We start from the raw sequence: 15,179 nt of genomic DNA, 5'->3' as shown, positions 1-15,179 counted from the left end.
TCATCCCTTTCCCTACCTGCAGAGATGATTGATGGGATGAAACTTGTCCAGAAATTCAGGGAAGGGTAAGGCTATGAAGAAAGAAATCTTCATACTTTTTTCGTTTCTTTTCTCTTTTGTTTTTAAATCATGCTTCTTGCACTATCTGAAGACGACAGGTATTTTTTTCACTTCTTTGAGAGCAAGACGTTCTAGTAAAGAGCTAGTGACCAGGAGTGTCCCGGTTACTTTCCTAGCCCTCCTGATAATAAAGTGGGCGATCTCCAACTCCTCAGGTCTCCAGATTCCCCACCTATCAAATGAGATTAAGGGTATTTGCTGAAGGCTGAGCATGTGGTGCACGCTTCCAGTCCCAGCCCTGTGGGAACACAAGGCATGAGTATCAAAACTCCAAGCCCAACGGAGACTCAAACGTTAAGAAACGGGGAAGTGCTAAGGATATAGCTCATTGTGAAGGTCCAGGGTTCAATGCTCAGTACTAAAACAATAAAAGGATAGTTTGCACCATTAGTGATAATCAAAGTTCAGCACCCATTGCTACCCAGCCTTTAAATTGTTCTTGAAAAACGTGGGTTTCACTCCGCAAGGCTTGGATCTATCCTTTTGCTGCATTCAACCCCACCCTAAACCAGTATTTACTAAACCACGAAAGCTCTAATCCCAAAGGACAAGCCGACCATTCCCCGTGGGACTTTCTGATCTCATGAGAGGCACAGCCCAACGTTTGTCCCAACCTGAAGAGGAACAAGTTTCTCATCCCACTTGTTAGCAGAGGCACTCCTGACTCCGTTTATTCCTGAAAATCAAACACTGTAGGACCTCTTTGGCTAGGGAAGGGTTAGCTGACGCCTAATTCCGCTCAGGTCAAGGGTGGCTCCCTAAAGGTGCATCAGGTTTTCCAATCGCGATGGGCTCCGCTGGACAGAAGTCGGTGTTAGGCGACACGTGTGGAAACCGCCACCTGCGCAAGTGCAAAGCCGCCCAGCGCTAGAACTACAACTCCCATGCGGCCGCGCGCCCGAGCTGCTCCTGAGGTCCGGGAGAGACTCAAAAACCGTGGAGAGGGTGCGGAGGCGGGATCTCGAGCCCCACTGAAGTAGATGTTAAAAGGAAGAACTCTTGGGACTGGGTTGTGGGATTCCCAAGAGGAGTGTGAGGTGAGGTGATTTCTGTTCAAGTTTAGGCGTCGTCCCAAATAAGGGTAGATGTCAGCAAGTTTGGGACCCAACCATCTTCAGCTGTCCTTTTAATGTGGCAAGTTTGCAGAGGCCCTGCATAAGCCTTGGTAGTCAGAGCAGACCAGAGCAGCTGGTGCTGCTATCTCGTCCACTTTATCAGCCATGGTGTGGACAGGAAAGTCCGTTTTCCCAGCTAGACAATTTAAGTGGTAAAGCACAAGTTTCCCTGCCTCCATTTCCCTCTCTCTTCCACCTTCGACATGTGGCATCACTATATTGTCCAGGCTGGGCCCAAACTACTGGACTCAGGGGATCCACAGTGTAGCTGACTGTAAGTGGTGCAGCAACCGTCTCTCAATTATTTAAGCACCTATTATTGACTGTCAAATGGTTTCCAAATTCTCACAGCAATCCTGTGCATGGCAAATTACTGTTCAACTAGAAGTGCTCCATGAAAAAAGAAACTCGGGGAGCTGATCACTGACACGAAACGGGGAGACAAGGGCAGTCTTTACAGTACCCTCCCTGATCATCACACAGCACTCCAGGCTGTGGTGGCACACACCTATGATCCCAGTGCTGGGAAGGCTGAGGCAGGCACACTGATGTGAGTTCAAGGGCAGCCTAGGCTACGCAGTGAGACCCTGTCCCAGAAAAACAAAAGAAAATCAGCATTAAAAAAAAAAAAAAGCTTCCAAGATAGAGCTTAGGAGGTAGACTGTTAACCTACTATGAGGCAGAGTTCCTTCCTGAAAACCGCAGCCAGGCAAAAACAGTCCAGGAACACAAGCCTATTTATTCATCCGTCCAGTTGCACAATGATAGGGATGGGTTTCCAACGTCAAGGTTAAAATGCTATGAATATGGCTTCACTTTGTACTTTTTTGTGGTGCTGGAGATTGAACCCGGCGTATGCCAGGCCAGTGCTCTCTGAGCCATACCCCCAGCCAGCTTCCTACTTTAGAAACTGACTTTACAGAGAAGCTTCCGCCATCTGTAAAAATAGATGAAGGTCCCAAACCACAGAAAGGCTAAGTGATTTATTCAAGATCACACAGCCAACAGCACTAAAATAAATTGAAGCCTTGGCTGTGTGACTCACCAGCCCGATTCTCCTCCCCCTGTACTTTCTCAGGTCAGAGGAACACCTGAAAGAAGGCGCTGGACTTTCAGCTCCTCCTACCCCTTGCTGCTCCAGAATAGAGGCCAAGCTGCTTCAGGGACGACCTACTTCTCCCACTGGTGTTTCTTTTTAAAGATCCAGCGACTGCTTCTGGCTTTGGGGGAGGAAAAGACAGGGAAGGCTGCTATTACTTCCTGTGTTCCCTTCCCCCATCCCAGACCATCCTTAAGGCCAAAGTCACACCTAGGCCAACTCAGTGTTCCCAAAGACAGACCTTTGAGCCCGCATGAAAAAAAAGTTGCCTTGTGTTAGCAGGAAGTGAGAGGCACAGGTGTCCTGTTCCAAACTTTGCTTGGCCTGTCATCAAGCTAGTTAAACAGATAAAAGTTCTCCGCACCTGTTGTTCCTTCTGCCTTGGATGCTACAGACCATCCTCAGCTACCTCACTTCCTTCAGGACTTGAGACTCGTGTCACTTTCACAGGGAGGTCATCCCCAACCATCCTACTCTTGCCCCAGCTCCCACTTTGTCCTGGGACCTTGCCTGGCACAATATTTAACTGAGGTGTTTTGTGGATGGGCAGGGATTTTTGCATGATGGCAGCAGTTTCATCTTCTTGTAGGCAGGTGCAAGTATGTTGCATGGGTGAACACCGGCTGCAGACTGCACCTGGTAGAATCAGAGGTCATGAGCACCAGCCCTCTCGCAGTGCCAGTGCCTCCCCTTCCCCTGTACCTTCAGGCCCAGGCACTCTCACCTGGTGGCCACCTTCACCTCCCCTGGGACTCTGAGGGCAACTAAAATGACCAAGCCCCCACTCACTCACCCTGCCTCTATCCTACCGTCACCACTCAGAACACCTGTCGTGTTCCTCAAAGGAGGACTGTGGCTTCTCTGCTCACTGCTATGGCCCTCATGTCTGGAAAAGCCCTAGCATATAGTAAGTGCTGAATGAGAAACACAACAGGTTCGGCCCGGTCAAAAAGTGAGGTGTGTGTGGGTACATGTGTGCATGTGTATACACATGTGTATGTTGCTGGGGATGGAATCCATGGCCTTGCTCATGTCAGGCAGGTTAAACACCAGTGACCTTTCCAGTCACCGTGGGACTGTAGACACACAAAGGGCTTAAGGTCTTAAGGTGCTACCGAGCAAGTACAGTCAAGGAGGAAGGAGGCTGGCTCTGAGGTGAGTCCAGCCTGACAGGTAGGCTCCTTGTCCTCTCTCCCACTCACGCACCTCCATGTGGGCTGAACCCAGGTTAGGGTGGGCTGTGGTGCTGACAACAGGAAGGACTTTTGGTTTGAAAGTACAAATACAGACAAAGCACACAACTCCCGCACTAAATCAAGTTTTTTACTTCCCAGAAGTGATGGCTAAGGGCGGGGAGAGGAAGGGAGAAAAGGAAGATAGAGCCAGAGAGCAAGGAGGTGGAAGAAAGGGGACAGTAAACCACTGTTCTAGTAAGTCTCAGGAGGCAAGTGCTCAAGGTAAAAAAAGAGTCCTGGAGAATCGTCCGCGGCCGCGGGAAGCACCTCGGTTTCCTTCTGTGTATCAGTCCTCGGGGAGAAGGCTGCTGCCGCCACCGCCGCCGCATTAAATAGTTATGTACATCGCAGAGTCCCAGCCCTGGGCACGCGAGGAAGGGGTTCATTTCACTAGGGGCCGAGTTTTATCATCATCACCGCACTGGTGGGCTTTGTACTTTTTCACCTCTGCCATGTACTTGGCCCACGCGTCACCTTTACTTGTTAATACCTGTGGGGAATGGGGTGGAGAGGGGGAGGATGCCAAGGAGGCGAGGAACCTGGGTCAGGACTGTCCTGAGACAGCTGACCCATCCCCAGTATCACCCTGAAAACCCTGGGTTTGGGTCAAAAAAAGTCAAGTTACCAGGGACACTGCTGCGAGTCCTCTCACCCAACGTAGCACGCCCATCCCAGCAGGAAAGACACTGGCCAGGGAAGGGGAAGACGGCAAGGGAAGACCCCACCCAGCCTGCTCACCTCATCCTCCGTCTTCTGCTTCTTGGCTACTATTCCCGTCTTGAGGGCTAGTTTGTTCCCGCCTCTGCGTTTGCCCACCTGGGTGAAGGGACAGAAGACTGCAAGGGTTACAGGAGCCGGGCCTGGCCTTGGCGGCGCTGAGGCCCACCACACCTTCCTAGCCTGGCCTGGTGGCCTGTCCCGACGCCGTGCCTAGCTCCACCAGCCAGCCGACCTGCGCAGCAATCAGAGAGGAGCACACTCGACTCAGCACCTGCCCTGGGCCCACCATGCCCAGGCAGCCCTTTGCCCCGGCTGCCCTCCCAGGGAGCCAGAGGTGCACCAGCCTTGCCAAGGATAGTTCTATCCAAAATCTCTAGGCCAAGGCCTCATCTTCCCTTGGCAAGAACCACAGCTGCAGCAATAGCTCCTTTTTGAGCACTTATTGTATGCCAAGCCCAATGCCAAGTGCTATGAATCTGTCACCTCCTTCCACCCTCACAATAATCCTAAACCAAAAGTTATAAACATACCTATTTCATAGATGAGGAAACCTCTCCTTTGAGGACAGGTCATGCTGGTAACAACACAGCCAGACTCAGGGTGAAAAGGATCTAAGTCATTAGTGGCATCCTTAACCACCAAGCAACACCAATGCCCCTACAGCAAACCTAGCCTGCCTTTTTGAAGGACTCGGGCACAAAAGCCCCTTTATGGACACATGAAAAAACACTGCAACTATCACTGCTCACATATGGGGGGGGGGACCTCCTGAACTCCACTCTCAGCTGTCACACTAACTCCAATCCTGACAGTTATGCTCTTCCTCAAAGAGATGTCTCACTCTGGACTTTCACTCTAGGATCCCAACATCATGTCTAGACTGGGGGTTTCCTGTACTCTAGGGCTTTGATGGGCTCCATAGACATCATTTGGTCTACACCCCTCAACCAGGTGTTCGGCACTGCTGGTGGTTTTCTTTTTTTGTTTGTTTGTAGCTGCTGGTACTTTCATGCCTTTTTTTTTTTTTTGGTACTTTTATTCTTTTCATACAGGGTCTTATTATGCAGTTGGGACTCACAGTGGTCCTCCTGTTTCAGCCTCCCCAGCATTGGGATTACAGACATGCGCCACCATGCCTGGTTCCACTTAGTCCTGGGGCTAGCACAGCATGTGGTACTAGGGATTGAGCTCAAGACCTTAAGCTTGCCAGGCAGGCACTTAGACAGTCAAACTCTCTAAGCTATTTTCCTACCTTTTCTTTTCTTCTCAGACAGGGTCTCACTATATATAGTTCAGACTGCTCTGTAACTCACCAGGCTGGCCTTAAACATCTCCTGCCTCAGCCTCCCAAGTGCTGCGATTATAAGTAGGTGCCACCACACCTGAATCTTTCCTTTCTGTGGTGCTGGCATTGGACCCCAGAGTCTTAAATGCTAACCAGGCAATTTATCACTGAGTTACACCTCCAGCCCTTCCATCCACGTTGAACAGGTGAAGACACTCAGGATTTGAGAGGTTGGCTCACTTGCTGAAAACCAGACAGCTGGATCCAAGTGGTAACCCCTAGTCTATTATTCTCAAATCAACACTTTCCCTCTACAAACTATACAGTCTTGATCTCAACACCAAGCACAGAACAAGCTCAGGGTCTCACTATATATATATATATATATATATATATATATATATATATATACACACATATATATATACACACACATACACATACATGCGTGCGGTAGGGGGATCTGCAGAGCCACATCCCCCATAACCTTTTATGAGACAGGTTCACCAAATTGCCCAGGTAGGACTTGAACTTGTGATCCCCCTGCTTTAGTCTCCCAGAGTGCTGAAATTATACGCATACACAATTGTGCCTAGTTTACCCCCTTTTATTTACCGTAGAGCTCCTCTACCTAGCAGGAATAAAATCGAGCTGGATGGGGGCAGAGGAGGGGGTTGCTGTCCCATGTATTGTAAGATGTTGAGACAAGGTCTCACTATGTGCTTCAGGCTGTCCTTGAACTATGTAGCCCAGTCTGGCCTTGAACTTGCACTCCTGCCTCAGCCTCCCAAGTGTGCTGGGATTACAGGTGTGTTGTTACCACGCCAAGCTCCCCTAACTTTAACCACCAAAATGTCTCCAGAGGTTGTCAAATGTACCAGTGGAGTGGGGAAGGTCCCCAGCTGAGAATCGCTGGTTTTTTGTTTTGAGAACTAATGGCTTAGCCCTTCCTGTAAGACAGTTCTGAAATAAACACTAGAACACTACATCAGAAGATGCAGCTAGGACAGCCCTGAAGCTCCAGAGATCTTATCTGTCAAGTTCAACCTTGCATACCCAGCACCTAAGACACCGTGAAGCGCTCAATAAACGGACGCTGGTTAAACGAAATGCACTTATTGTATGTCACGCTCTTCCTAAGGTCAATCAATATGGGGTTTGAGTCTAGTCAGAACAAACTCAGGGTTGAATTTTCCCCTCATTTCCACAGTACCAAGATCCAAAGTCCGGGTGCCGCTCTTACAGGAATTTTGGAACCCTGACGTCTCTACCCCCGGACTGCAGCTTCAATACAATCACCCAGCTTTTGGTTCCCGCGGGCAGGATCTGGGAGTGCCCGTCTCCGCCCCAAGCCCCTTCTCGTTGGGAATCCAAGCTCCACATCCTCCTCCGCGTATACCATCGACTGCCCTCGCCCAAGCGGAGGCGCGGATCCCGACCCCCTTCCCGGGCCTGGTTCCCCCGCCAGGCCCGGCCCCGGCGCCCGCCCCCACCCCCGCGGCTCCTTACGAAGCTGAGTGTGGGGCCTGGGCCGCCCTTCCTCTTCGGGCCCCCGGGGCCCGTGGCGGCGGCGGCCGGCTGGTCGGGTCGCTGCGAGCCCGGGGGCGGCTCCTCCTGCCGCTGCCGCTGCTCCTCCTCCATCTTCCGCTTGAACAGCTCCAGGAAGCTGCCGTCGTTGGCGAACAAGTTCACGCCGCCAGACACCGGGCTCGAACCTGCGCCCGACACATCCTCGTCCCCGCTCTCGGGTGACGTCCCAGGCCCCGACTCAGCCCATCGGCTGCCGCCGCCGCCCGCAGGGCCTGGCGCCTCCCGGCCCGGAGGCTCCGCCCGTCTCCCTCGGGCAGCCATTTTGTCGCCAGGTGCCGCGCAAAGGACTCCGGGAAACCTGCTCCAGCCCGGCGTTTGGCGCCCGACTAGCGGCGTCCGGAACAATGCATGCCGGGAAAAGCCGTCAGGACTGAGACGCCGGGAAGGGGGCGGAGAGAGGGGCGGGGTTAAAGAGCGTCCCGCCCCATGGGTTTTTATTATCCACCCCTGCGACTTAGACTGGCCTTAAATTGACAGGTATGCCAGAAAGTGGAGACATCTATAGGACGAGGGGTGTAGCTGTCTTTCTGAATTGAGCTTCTTGCTTGAAGTTGGGGATGCACTAGCTTTTTAGGGCTCGAATCTTCGTCTGCCACCAAGGTTACTCTTTCTGAGTGAAAGACCCCTTTGTGTGTCAGTTGTGTCTTCAACTGACATATGGGCACTAGAATAGAGCTGGTTCCATGGGGCTGGGGTCACCGTCTGAGAATAACATTTTTTTAACTGGAGTACTCAAACTGGGACTCCGCCAATGCCCTGGGACCCAGCTTGTATTGCTATCCCCAGAGGAGCGATTGAAAAATGAATTCGTTGAAGTTGGGGTCTCCATTTGAATATGGAGTTAAGTGCAAGATATCCGATGCCGGGCGGTGGCGCACGACCGGTAATCCCAGCCCTCAGGAGGCTGAGGCAGGAGTAGCGTTGCAAGGTCGAGACCAGCCTGGGCTACAAAGTGAGCTTAAGGCCAGCCCGAACTGCACTGCGAGACTCAGTTTCAAAACAAGACACACACACACACACAATCGGGAATTAAAGACCCTTCTGCAAGAGCGGTTCCAGCGCGTGTGCTTAGAGCATACTGAGCAAGGATCTGACCACCAAGCCACCAATTGCAATCGTTGACCCCTTCTCTACTTTCAGCCGGGGACCTACCTCCAAATACATATCAAGTTGTCCGTGACTGGTTTGCTGCAGGAGTCAGAAGACTCGGCCAACGGAGTAACGGAGGGGGCGGACCTGAGGCAATGGTGCAATCCCACTTGGCGAGGGGAAAATGATAGACACAAAATTGAACCTATAGAATGGAGCCAGGGCGGACCTCCCCTCGAACTTCTCTGATAGGACTTGGACTAGGTGTTTGGCTGGTTGCTAAGGAGAGGTTGGCGGCTACAAAAGGGCAAGCGTGACTGGTGGAAGTAAGGAAAGATCCATCCAATGAAAAGACCTCTACTGGACTTAGGGCCCAATCAGCGAAGGGGGATAGTCTGAGCCGTACTAATATGTTCATTACGCGGGGATGGCACTTGGATAATAATAGACAAGAAGTAGACAAGATAAGCCCTAGGGACGTAAAACGGTAAATGCAAAACTTCTACTTTCGCATAAAAGTTAGGTTATGAGGAAACAATTCATGCTTCTTGCCTCGGCGGAGATGTTGTAGACAAAGTTCCCCTGTGAGCCTTTTGCTTGGTGCGCTCCTATCGATCACGTGAGCCGGCTCCAAGATGGCGGCGGGGGTGGCCGGGTGGGGGGTTGAGGCAGACGAGTTCGAGGATGCACCTGACGTGGAGCCGCTGGAGCCCACGCTTAGCAACATCATTGAGCAGCGCAGCCTCAAGTGGATTTTTGTCGGGGGCAAGGGCGGCGTGGGAAAGACCACCTGCAGGTGAGGAGGCTGCCGTGAAGGGCGGCAAGAAAGCGGTGGGATGTACCACGGAGCGAAGGGAAGACCAGAAACCGGCTTTTCCACGGCAAGCCGGAGTCTTCTGGGTTGTACCCTTCGTCAGTTACCTGCAACTTACTGAAAGTGCCTCTGGAATTGAGGCCCTGAGCTCTTGAGTTGGACTGTCGCTGTTGGGGCTCAAGTATAAAACCTCAGTGACTGCAGCACGTGGGGAGGCAGGGGCGCACTTAGATGTTCCAGTGGGCTCCACCGTGCCGAGTGATCTCGGAGGAGCAAGAATACAGCTAGTCTGGTGAAGGATTAGGAGTGGAAAGTGTGGGAAAGGAACAGACTGTCTCAGTCCTCCGGGAAGGGTCCCTGGAGCAGTTATCTTAAACAAGACAGCTGAACCATCGTGCAGTTGGCAAGAGGTGCAAGGGAACTCTTAGCTTAGAATTGAGGAAGAGGGCAGAGGCAGACTCTGCCAGCTGGGCCTACCATTCGGTGCTCCGCAAAGAAGGAGTTAGCACCAGGCCCACCTGATCAGTAAAGTGAACCTCACTTAGCCGTTTAGGCCAGATGGAGGGCCCAGTAGTAAGTGAAGTATGAAAGGGTTCCCTACAGGCATTAATCTTGATGCCACAGTGAACTATTTGGCTTCTTAAAATTGCTGATCTAGGGCCCAGGGAGATAGCTCAGTTGAATAAGCACGTGCCTGGCAAGCCCAAGGGCCTGAGTTCAATCCCCTGTTCCCAGCAAAAAAGAAAAAAGAAAAAAAATTGCTGATCTATGCTGGGGCATGGTGGTGCATGCCTATAATTCTGACACTTGGAAAACTGAGACAGAAAGATGTCAGCAAGTTCAAGGCCAGCCTGGGCTACATAGCAATATCCTATCTCAAAAAAGAGAGAGACAGACAGACAGACCCAGGTCTCTGGTTCAGGAATTCCACATTTTCCCCGAAGAGCTCAGTCCCCTTACTCCCCACCTTTCCACCTGTCCTTTGTGCAGCTGCAGCCTGGCAGTCCAGCTCTCCAAGGGGCGTGAGAGTGTTCTGATCATTTCCACAGACCCAGCCCACAACATCTCAGATGCTTTTGACCAAAAGTTCTCCAAGGTGCCAACCAAGGTTAAAGGCTACGACAACCTCTTCGCTATGGTAAGTGAAGCAGAGCTGAGCTCTTCACTGCTAGGAGAGGCTGCTTTTAGCTTCTCTTAAGCATTCCCAACAGTAGTCACCATGTCCTGCCCATTCTGTATCTAATCTGTCTCCAGTTTCTGCCCTTCCCCCAATATACCCACAGAGGAGCAAGTGAGAAATGTTTGAAGGGCAGGAAGGAGGCAGGAGTGGCTAGAGCTAAGCAAGCAAGGGAAACTGCAAGACCAGCCAGAGGCACATGGTATGGGACCAGGCAAGTCACAGTGAGCAGTTGGACTTTCATCCAAAAATTCAGTGGGAAGCTGTTCATTCTAAACAGCCCATTGTCGTGACTAGATTCATATTTGGAGAAATTTTCACTACTGCCTCATGGAGATTGGATTGTAACAGTAGTTAGATTTGGGATGAATTTTGGAAATAAATCAGTGAGATTACAGCAGGGCGTGGTGGCACATAACTGTAATCCCAGCACTCTGGGAAGTGGAGGCAGGATGATCAGTACAAGTTCTTGACCAGCTCAGGCTACAAAGTGTACTGTAGGCCAACCTGAACTGCTTACTGAGACCCTGTCTGAAAAAGACAGAAGAGAGAGAGAGAGATTGAGAGATTGAGATTCATTGAAATAGAGAAAGAAATTAATTAAATCCCTTTCATTTTTCCCCCTAGCAATCAGGATGGGGAAGATGAGGAGAGGAACAGGTGTAGGAGAGACAAATCAAGAATTCTCAGATTGGGGCCGGGGAGATGGCTCAGTGGAATAAGCACTTCCCTGGCAAGTGCAAGGGCCTGAGTTTATCCCCAGTTCCGCAAAAAAAAAAAAAAAAAAAAAAAAAAAAAATTCTCAGACTAAGCACCTGCTTAGGCAAGTGCAGGGACCAGGGTTCAATCCCTGGTACCGCATGCCACACTGGCCCTGCCTTCAGGCATTCTTAGCCAGTGACTGAGTCTAGATGTGGTGGCACAGGCCTGTAATCCCAGTGCTGGGGAAGCTGAAAACAGGAGGACCACTATGAGTCCAAACTGCATAGTGAGACCCTGTACCAAATACATAAATGACCAAAAAAAAAAGAATTCTGTCTTGGGGGCTAGGGAGATAGCTTGGTGATCCAAGCACCTACCTGGCAAGTGCAAGGACCTGGGTTCAATCCCCAGTACAGTATACCATGCCTACTGGCCCCATGTGGTGGTACACGCCTGTAATCCCAGTACTGGGGAGTAGGATCACTATGAGTTGGAGCTGTATAGTGAGGCCCTATACCAAACAAATAAGTAAATAAGTGGTTTTAAAAAATAATAATTCTGTCTTGTCCACGGTAATTCACACGCGCACACACACACACACACACACACACACAGATGGGTCTATTTGGACATCTGTGTAGTAATGACAGTATCTTGGCTATGTGAGCCTGGAGTTCAAAGGAAGTTGGCACTGATTGTTTTAGATTTTTCTGCTTGTTTTTCAAGACAGGGCTATGCAGTTTAAAGTGAACTTACTATGTAGCAGGCCAGGCTGGCCTCAGATTTTCAGTGATCCTCCTGCCTTAGCCTCCAAAGTGCTAGGATTACTGTTGTACATCACCAACCCTGGCTGACACTCGGCTCAGCTATTACCTGGCTCTTAAGTAGAATGGAAAGTCATTTTCCCAAAGGTAGCTTCTTGCTTTGTTTTGTCTTTTGGAGACAAGGTCTCTGTATATTGCCTAGGCTGGCCTCAAAGTCCTGGGCTCAGTTGATCTTCCAGCCTCATCTTAATAATAGCTGGGTCTATGGGTGTGTCTGAGATAATACTCTGGGTTGTGTGTGTGTGGAGGAGAATGTGAGAGGACAAAGTGGCCTAGAGACAAGCCCGTGGTTATATGGGCATTTAAGGCACAGCGACAGGAGTGAAAACCAGGAAAGGGGCCTGAAAAGAAGCTAGTGGTGAGGTTGGAGGAAGGCCAGGAAAGCGGGGTCCTGAGCCTTGGGAATGTGCAGAGTCTCAGGCAGGAAGAGGTCATCAGCTTTCAGGTTTTGGAAGTGAACACCAGGGAAGTGGGAGCAAAGTCTACCTTGGGTGGGTGTGGTGAGGAGGGTGAGATGATGCCTGTCATGATGGGCCATCCATCTGTCCAGAAATGGAGTCTTTACTGAGGAGACATAGGGATAAGGAAGGCTTTGAAGGCGGGGGTGTCTCTGTATTGCTCAGGCTGGCCTTGAACTCCTGGGGCTGGGGTTGCATGATCCGTCTGCCTGGCCTCCTGAGCACCTGGGGTTCCTGGCACAGACCACTGTGCCCTGCTGAAAAGGGCCACTTTGAGAAAGGCAATGGTAGAGCCTGATTGTTTGCCAACAAGGGATGCCAGCTGAAGGTGAGCCTCAGGCAGGATGAGCTCCATGCAACACACAGATCTAGAGCCTCGCCTCTGCCAGTGTCAGGGGCCAGAGAGTAGCAGAGGGAGATGAGCGCTGGCAGCCAGCGGTTTCTCTTAGCAGTGAATAGGACAGAAGTTTCAGGAATGGAAAGATGTCAGGTTAAGAAAAAAAAATCTTTGTTTTTTTCTCCCAGTGGTGCTCAGAGTTGGATCTAAGGCCTCACACATGCTAAGCAAGTGTTTTACCACTAAACTACACCACAGCCCTCTACATAAACACTTCTGAGCGTGGAAAGAACACCAGAGGATTTTTTTAATGTATGTAGTACAAGGTCTCACCACATAGATCAGACTCTGTGATCCTCCTGTTTTCAGCCTCCCAAGTGCTGGGATTACAGGTGCACACCACCAAGCCCAGTCTCAGTTATGTCTCAGCATGCCCCGGGGGCAGGACCAGCACTGCAGCCCGGGGTTGCCAGGGATCAAACCCTGGTCCCTGCAAGAATTGTCTAGCCTTTTGAGTGCCTGTGGGAAGTCTGAGGCCAGGAACAGAGATTGGGTGGGAATGACTGGTCAGCAGTGTTCCAGCCCCAGGGTGCAACCCTATAAGAGAGCTGGGGATAAACAGAGCAAGTAGGAGTCCTTCAAGCCAGAACAGGAAGAGGGAGCATTCGCAGACAGAACCTACAAGCCCAGTGTGGTGCCACACATCTGTCACCCCTGAACCGTGGGAGGCTGAAGCAGCTTAGGCAATGCAGTGACTTAACGAGACCCTGTCTCAAAATTTTTAAAAAGCTGGGAATGCGGTGAGTGCAAAGGTCCTGAATTCAGTCTTTCCTATGGCAAAGAAAAAAAAAAAAAAAAGGCAACAGCAGCAACTTACGGATCCTGGGCTAGATAACACTGCAAGCCAAGAGGAGCAATGACAGTAGGGGAGTGGAGGGGGTAAGGTAGCCCACAGAAGTTTAGAATAACAGGCTGGTCAGCATGGCAGTGCGCCCATTATCCCAACATTTGGGAGGCTGAGGCAGGATGATCAAGGCCAGACTGGGCCATGTAATGAGTGGAAAGTCAATGTGAACTACTTAATAAGATGCTGTGTCAAATAAAAGGAAGGATCTGGAAGCAATCAGGAGTCCAGTGTCTTAAAGCAAGGTCCAGACAGGGAACAGCTATGTAAAAGCCTGCTGCTATTGGAGCTTGTTTCAGGGTCCCGTTCCCAGTCCGTATTTGTCCACGTATCTATGAAGGCTTGACCATTTATGTGACATCACAAGACCCCACATCCCCAAGGAGGGCTGACACCTAATGAGGGCTCTGGTCAGAGGGATGCTCCAGCATCCTGGGCACCTCCTTTCCCCCGGTCCCCAGGAGATCGACCCCAGCCTGGGTGTAGCTGAGCTGCCTGATGAGTTTTTTGAGGAGGACAACATGCTGAGCATGGGCAAGAAGATGATGCAGGAGGCCATGAGTGCCTTCCCGGGCATCGACGAGGCCATGAGCTACGCAGAGGTCATGAGGTCAGGCCTGGCATATGGTGGGGTGGGGCTGCGGGGGGAGGATCGGGACCTGGTGGCCTCATGCCCTCTCTCCCCAGGCTGGTGAAGGGCATGAACTTCTCAGTGGTGGTGTTCGACACGGCACCCACGGGCCACACGCTCAGGCTCCTCAACTTCCCCACCATCGTGGAGCGGGGCCTGGGCCGCCTCATGCAGATCAAGAACCAGATCAGCCCTTTCATCTCACAGGCATGTGGGGCCAGGCGGGGAGTGAGCCCCAAACTCGCCGCTGTCACACTCTCCTACCCCACAAACCCCTCCTCCGTCGGCTCTGTGTTCACCCCAGGTGGGAGGGATCTGCATGGTCATAGAAGGAGGGCGCCCGGCCCCACCCATCTACACAGTATGGCAGGCTTTGTGGCAGTGCTTCCCCAGGCTTGGTGACTGCCTGCAAGCTGCTTCCTCTCTCTGAGCCTCACCTTCCTTACCCTGAAAAGGATTTTGGGTTTCACAGTGGGGGGTGCTGTTTTGTTTTACTGAGACAGGGTTTTGCTATATAGTCCAGGATGGCCTTGGCTTACTATGTGGCTCAGGCTGGTCCTGAACTCAGAGTGCTCCCCTTGCTTACTGCTTCCATGTGCTGGGATTCCACATGTGGCCAGCATGCCTGACCTTTCTGTCAAGCCATGATTGATTGCAAGAGTGAGCATGCACATCGTTATTACTGTGACACCTCAGCACATCCCCAGTCCCCTCCCCATGGGGAGCAGGTGGTGCCCCACCCTCACGTAGAACATTCACTTAGAGCCTGCTGCATGCCTGGCAGGACCCATGGAGGGCACAGACCTTCATGCTCTGTGCCCACTCATGGAGCACTAGGGGAGAAGGATAACATGAGAAAACTGAGGCTGCAGGAGGTCAAGCCCTGTCACCACCAAAATGGCAGAGCTGGGATTGGATGGGTATGGGGAGTGTGCCCCAACACCCACCCCTGTGGTCAGTGGGAGGTCGAAGGAGTGGTTCCCAGTTGCCTGCTCTTCTCTCTTCTCTTCTCTTCTCTTCTCTTCTCTTCTCTTCTCTTCTCTTCTCTTCTCTTTTCTCTCTCTCTCTCTCTCTCTCTC

At 51.4% G+C, this 15,179-nt stretch overlaps 2 protein-coding genes across 3 annotated transcripts in view; one reads left to right on the top strand and one right to left on the bottom strand.

Moving 5' to 3' along the window:
* Positions 1-3,636: 3,636 nt before the first annotated feature.
* On the bottom strand, positions 3,637-7,527 carry Trir (telomerase RNA component interacting RNase). Of its 2 annotated transcripts, XM_004635559.2 has the most exons (3): positions 7,084-7,527; positions 4,308-4,385; positions 3,637-4,059 (listed from the first exon to the last, which is right to left on the bottom strand). In XM_004635559.2, the coding sequence occupies exons 1-3, from the start codon at positions 7,423-7,425 to the stop codon at positions 3,952-3,954; spliced, it is 528 nt and encodes a 175-aa protein (XP_004635616.1). In that variant the 5' UTR covers positions 7,426-7,527; the 3' UTR covers positions 3,637-3,951. The 2 variants fall into 2 exon arrangements, with proteins under 2 accessions (XP_004635616.1, XP_023575986.1); XM_023720218.1 differs by lacking the exon at positions 3,637-4,059 and having other exon boundaries at positions 4,309-4,385; positions 7,107-7,490.
* A 1,324-nt stretch (positions 7,528-8,851) lies between these two features.
* The window catches only part of Asna1 (arsA arsenite transporter, ATP-binding, homolog 1 (bacterial)), a 7,755-nt gene continuing 1,427 nt past the window's right edge, over positions 8,852-15,179 (top strand). Inside the window, exons 1-4 of the mRNA XM_004635558.2 lie at positions 8,852-9,049; positions 10,058-10,205; positions 13,931-14,079; positions 14,157-14,307. Coding sequence (XP_004635615.1) covers positions 8,889-9,049; positions 10,058-10,205; positions 13,931-14,079; positions 14,157-14,307 — 609 coding nt within the window. The 5' untranslated portion in view covers positions 8,852-8,888. The remainder of the gene's footprint in view (positions 9,050-10,057; positions 10,206-13,930; positions 14,080-14,156; positions 14,308-15,179) is intronic.

The sequence above is a fragment of the Octodon degus genome, unplaced genomic scaffold (assembly GCF_000260255.1).
Source record: "Octodon degus isolate 3935 unplaced genomic scaffold, OctDeg1.0 scaffold00073, whole genome shotgun sequence".
NCBI classification, from domain to species: Eukaryota; Metazoa; Chordata; class Mammalia; order Rodentia; family Octodontidae; genus Octodon; species Octodon degus.
The sequence above is the reverse complement of the archived record's forward strand: the minus strand, read 5'-3'. Positions and strand labels throughout refer to the sequence as shown.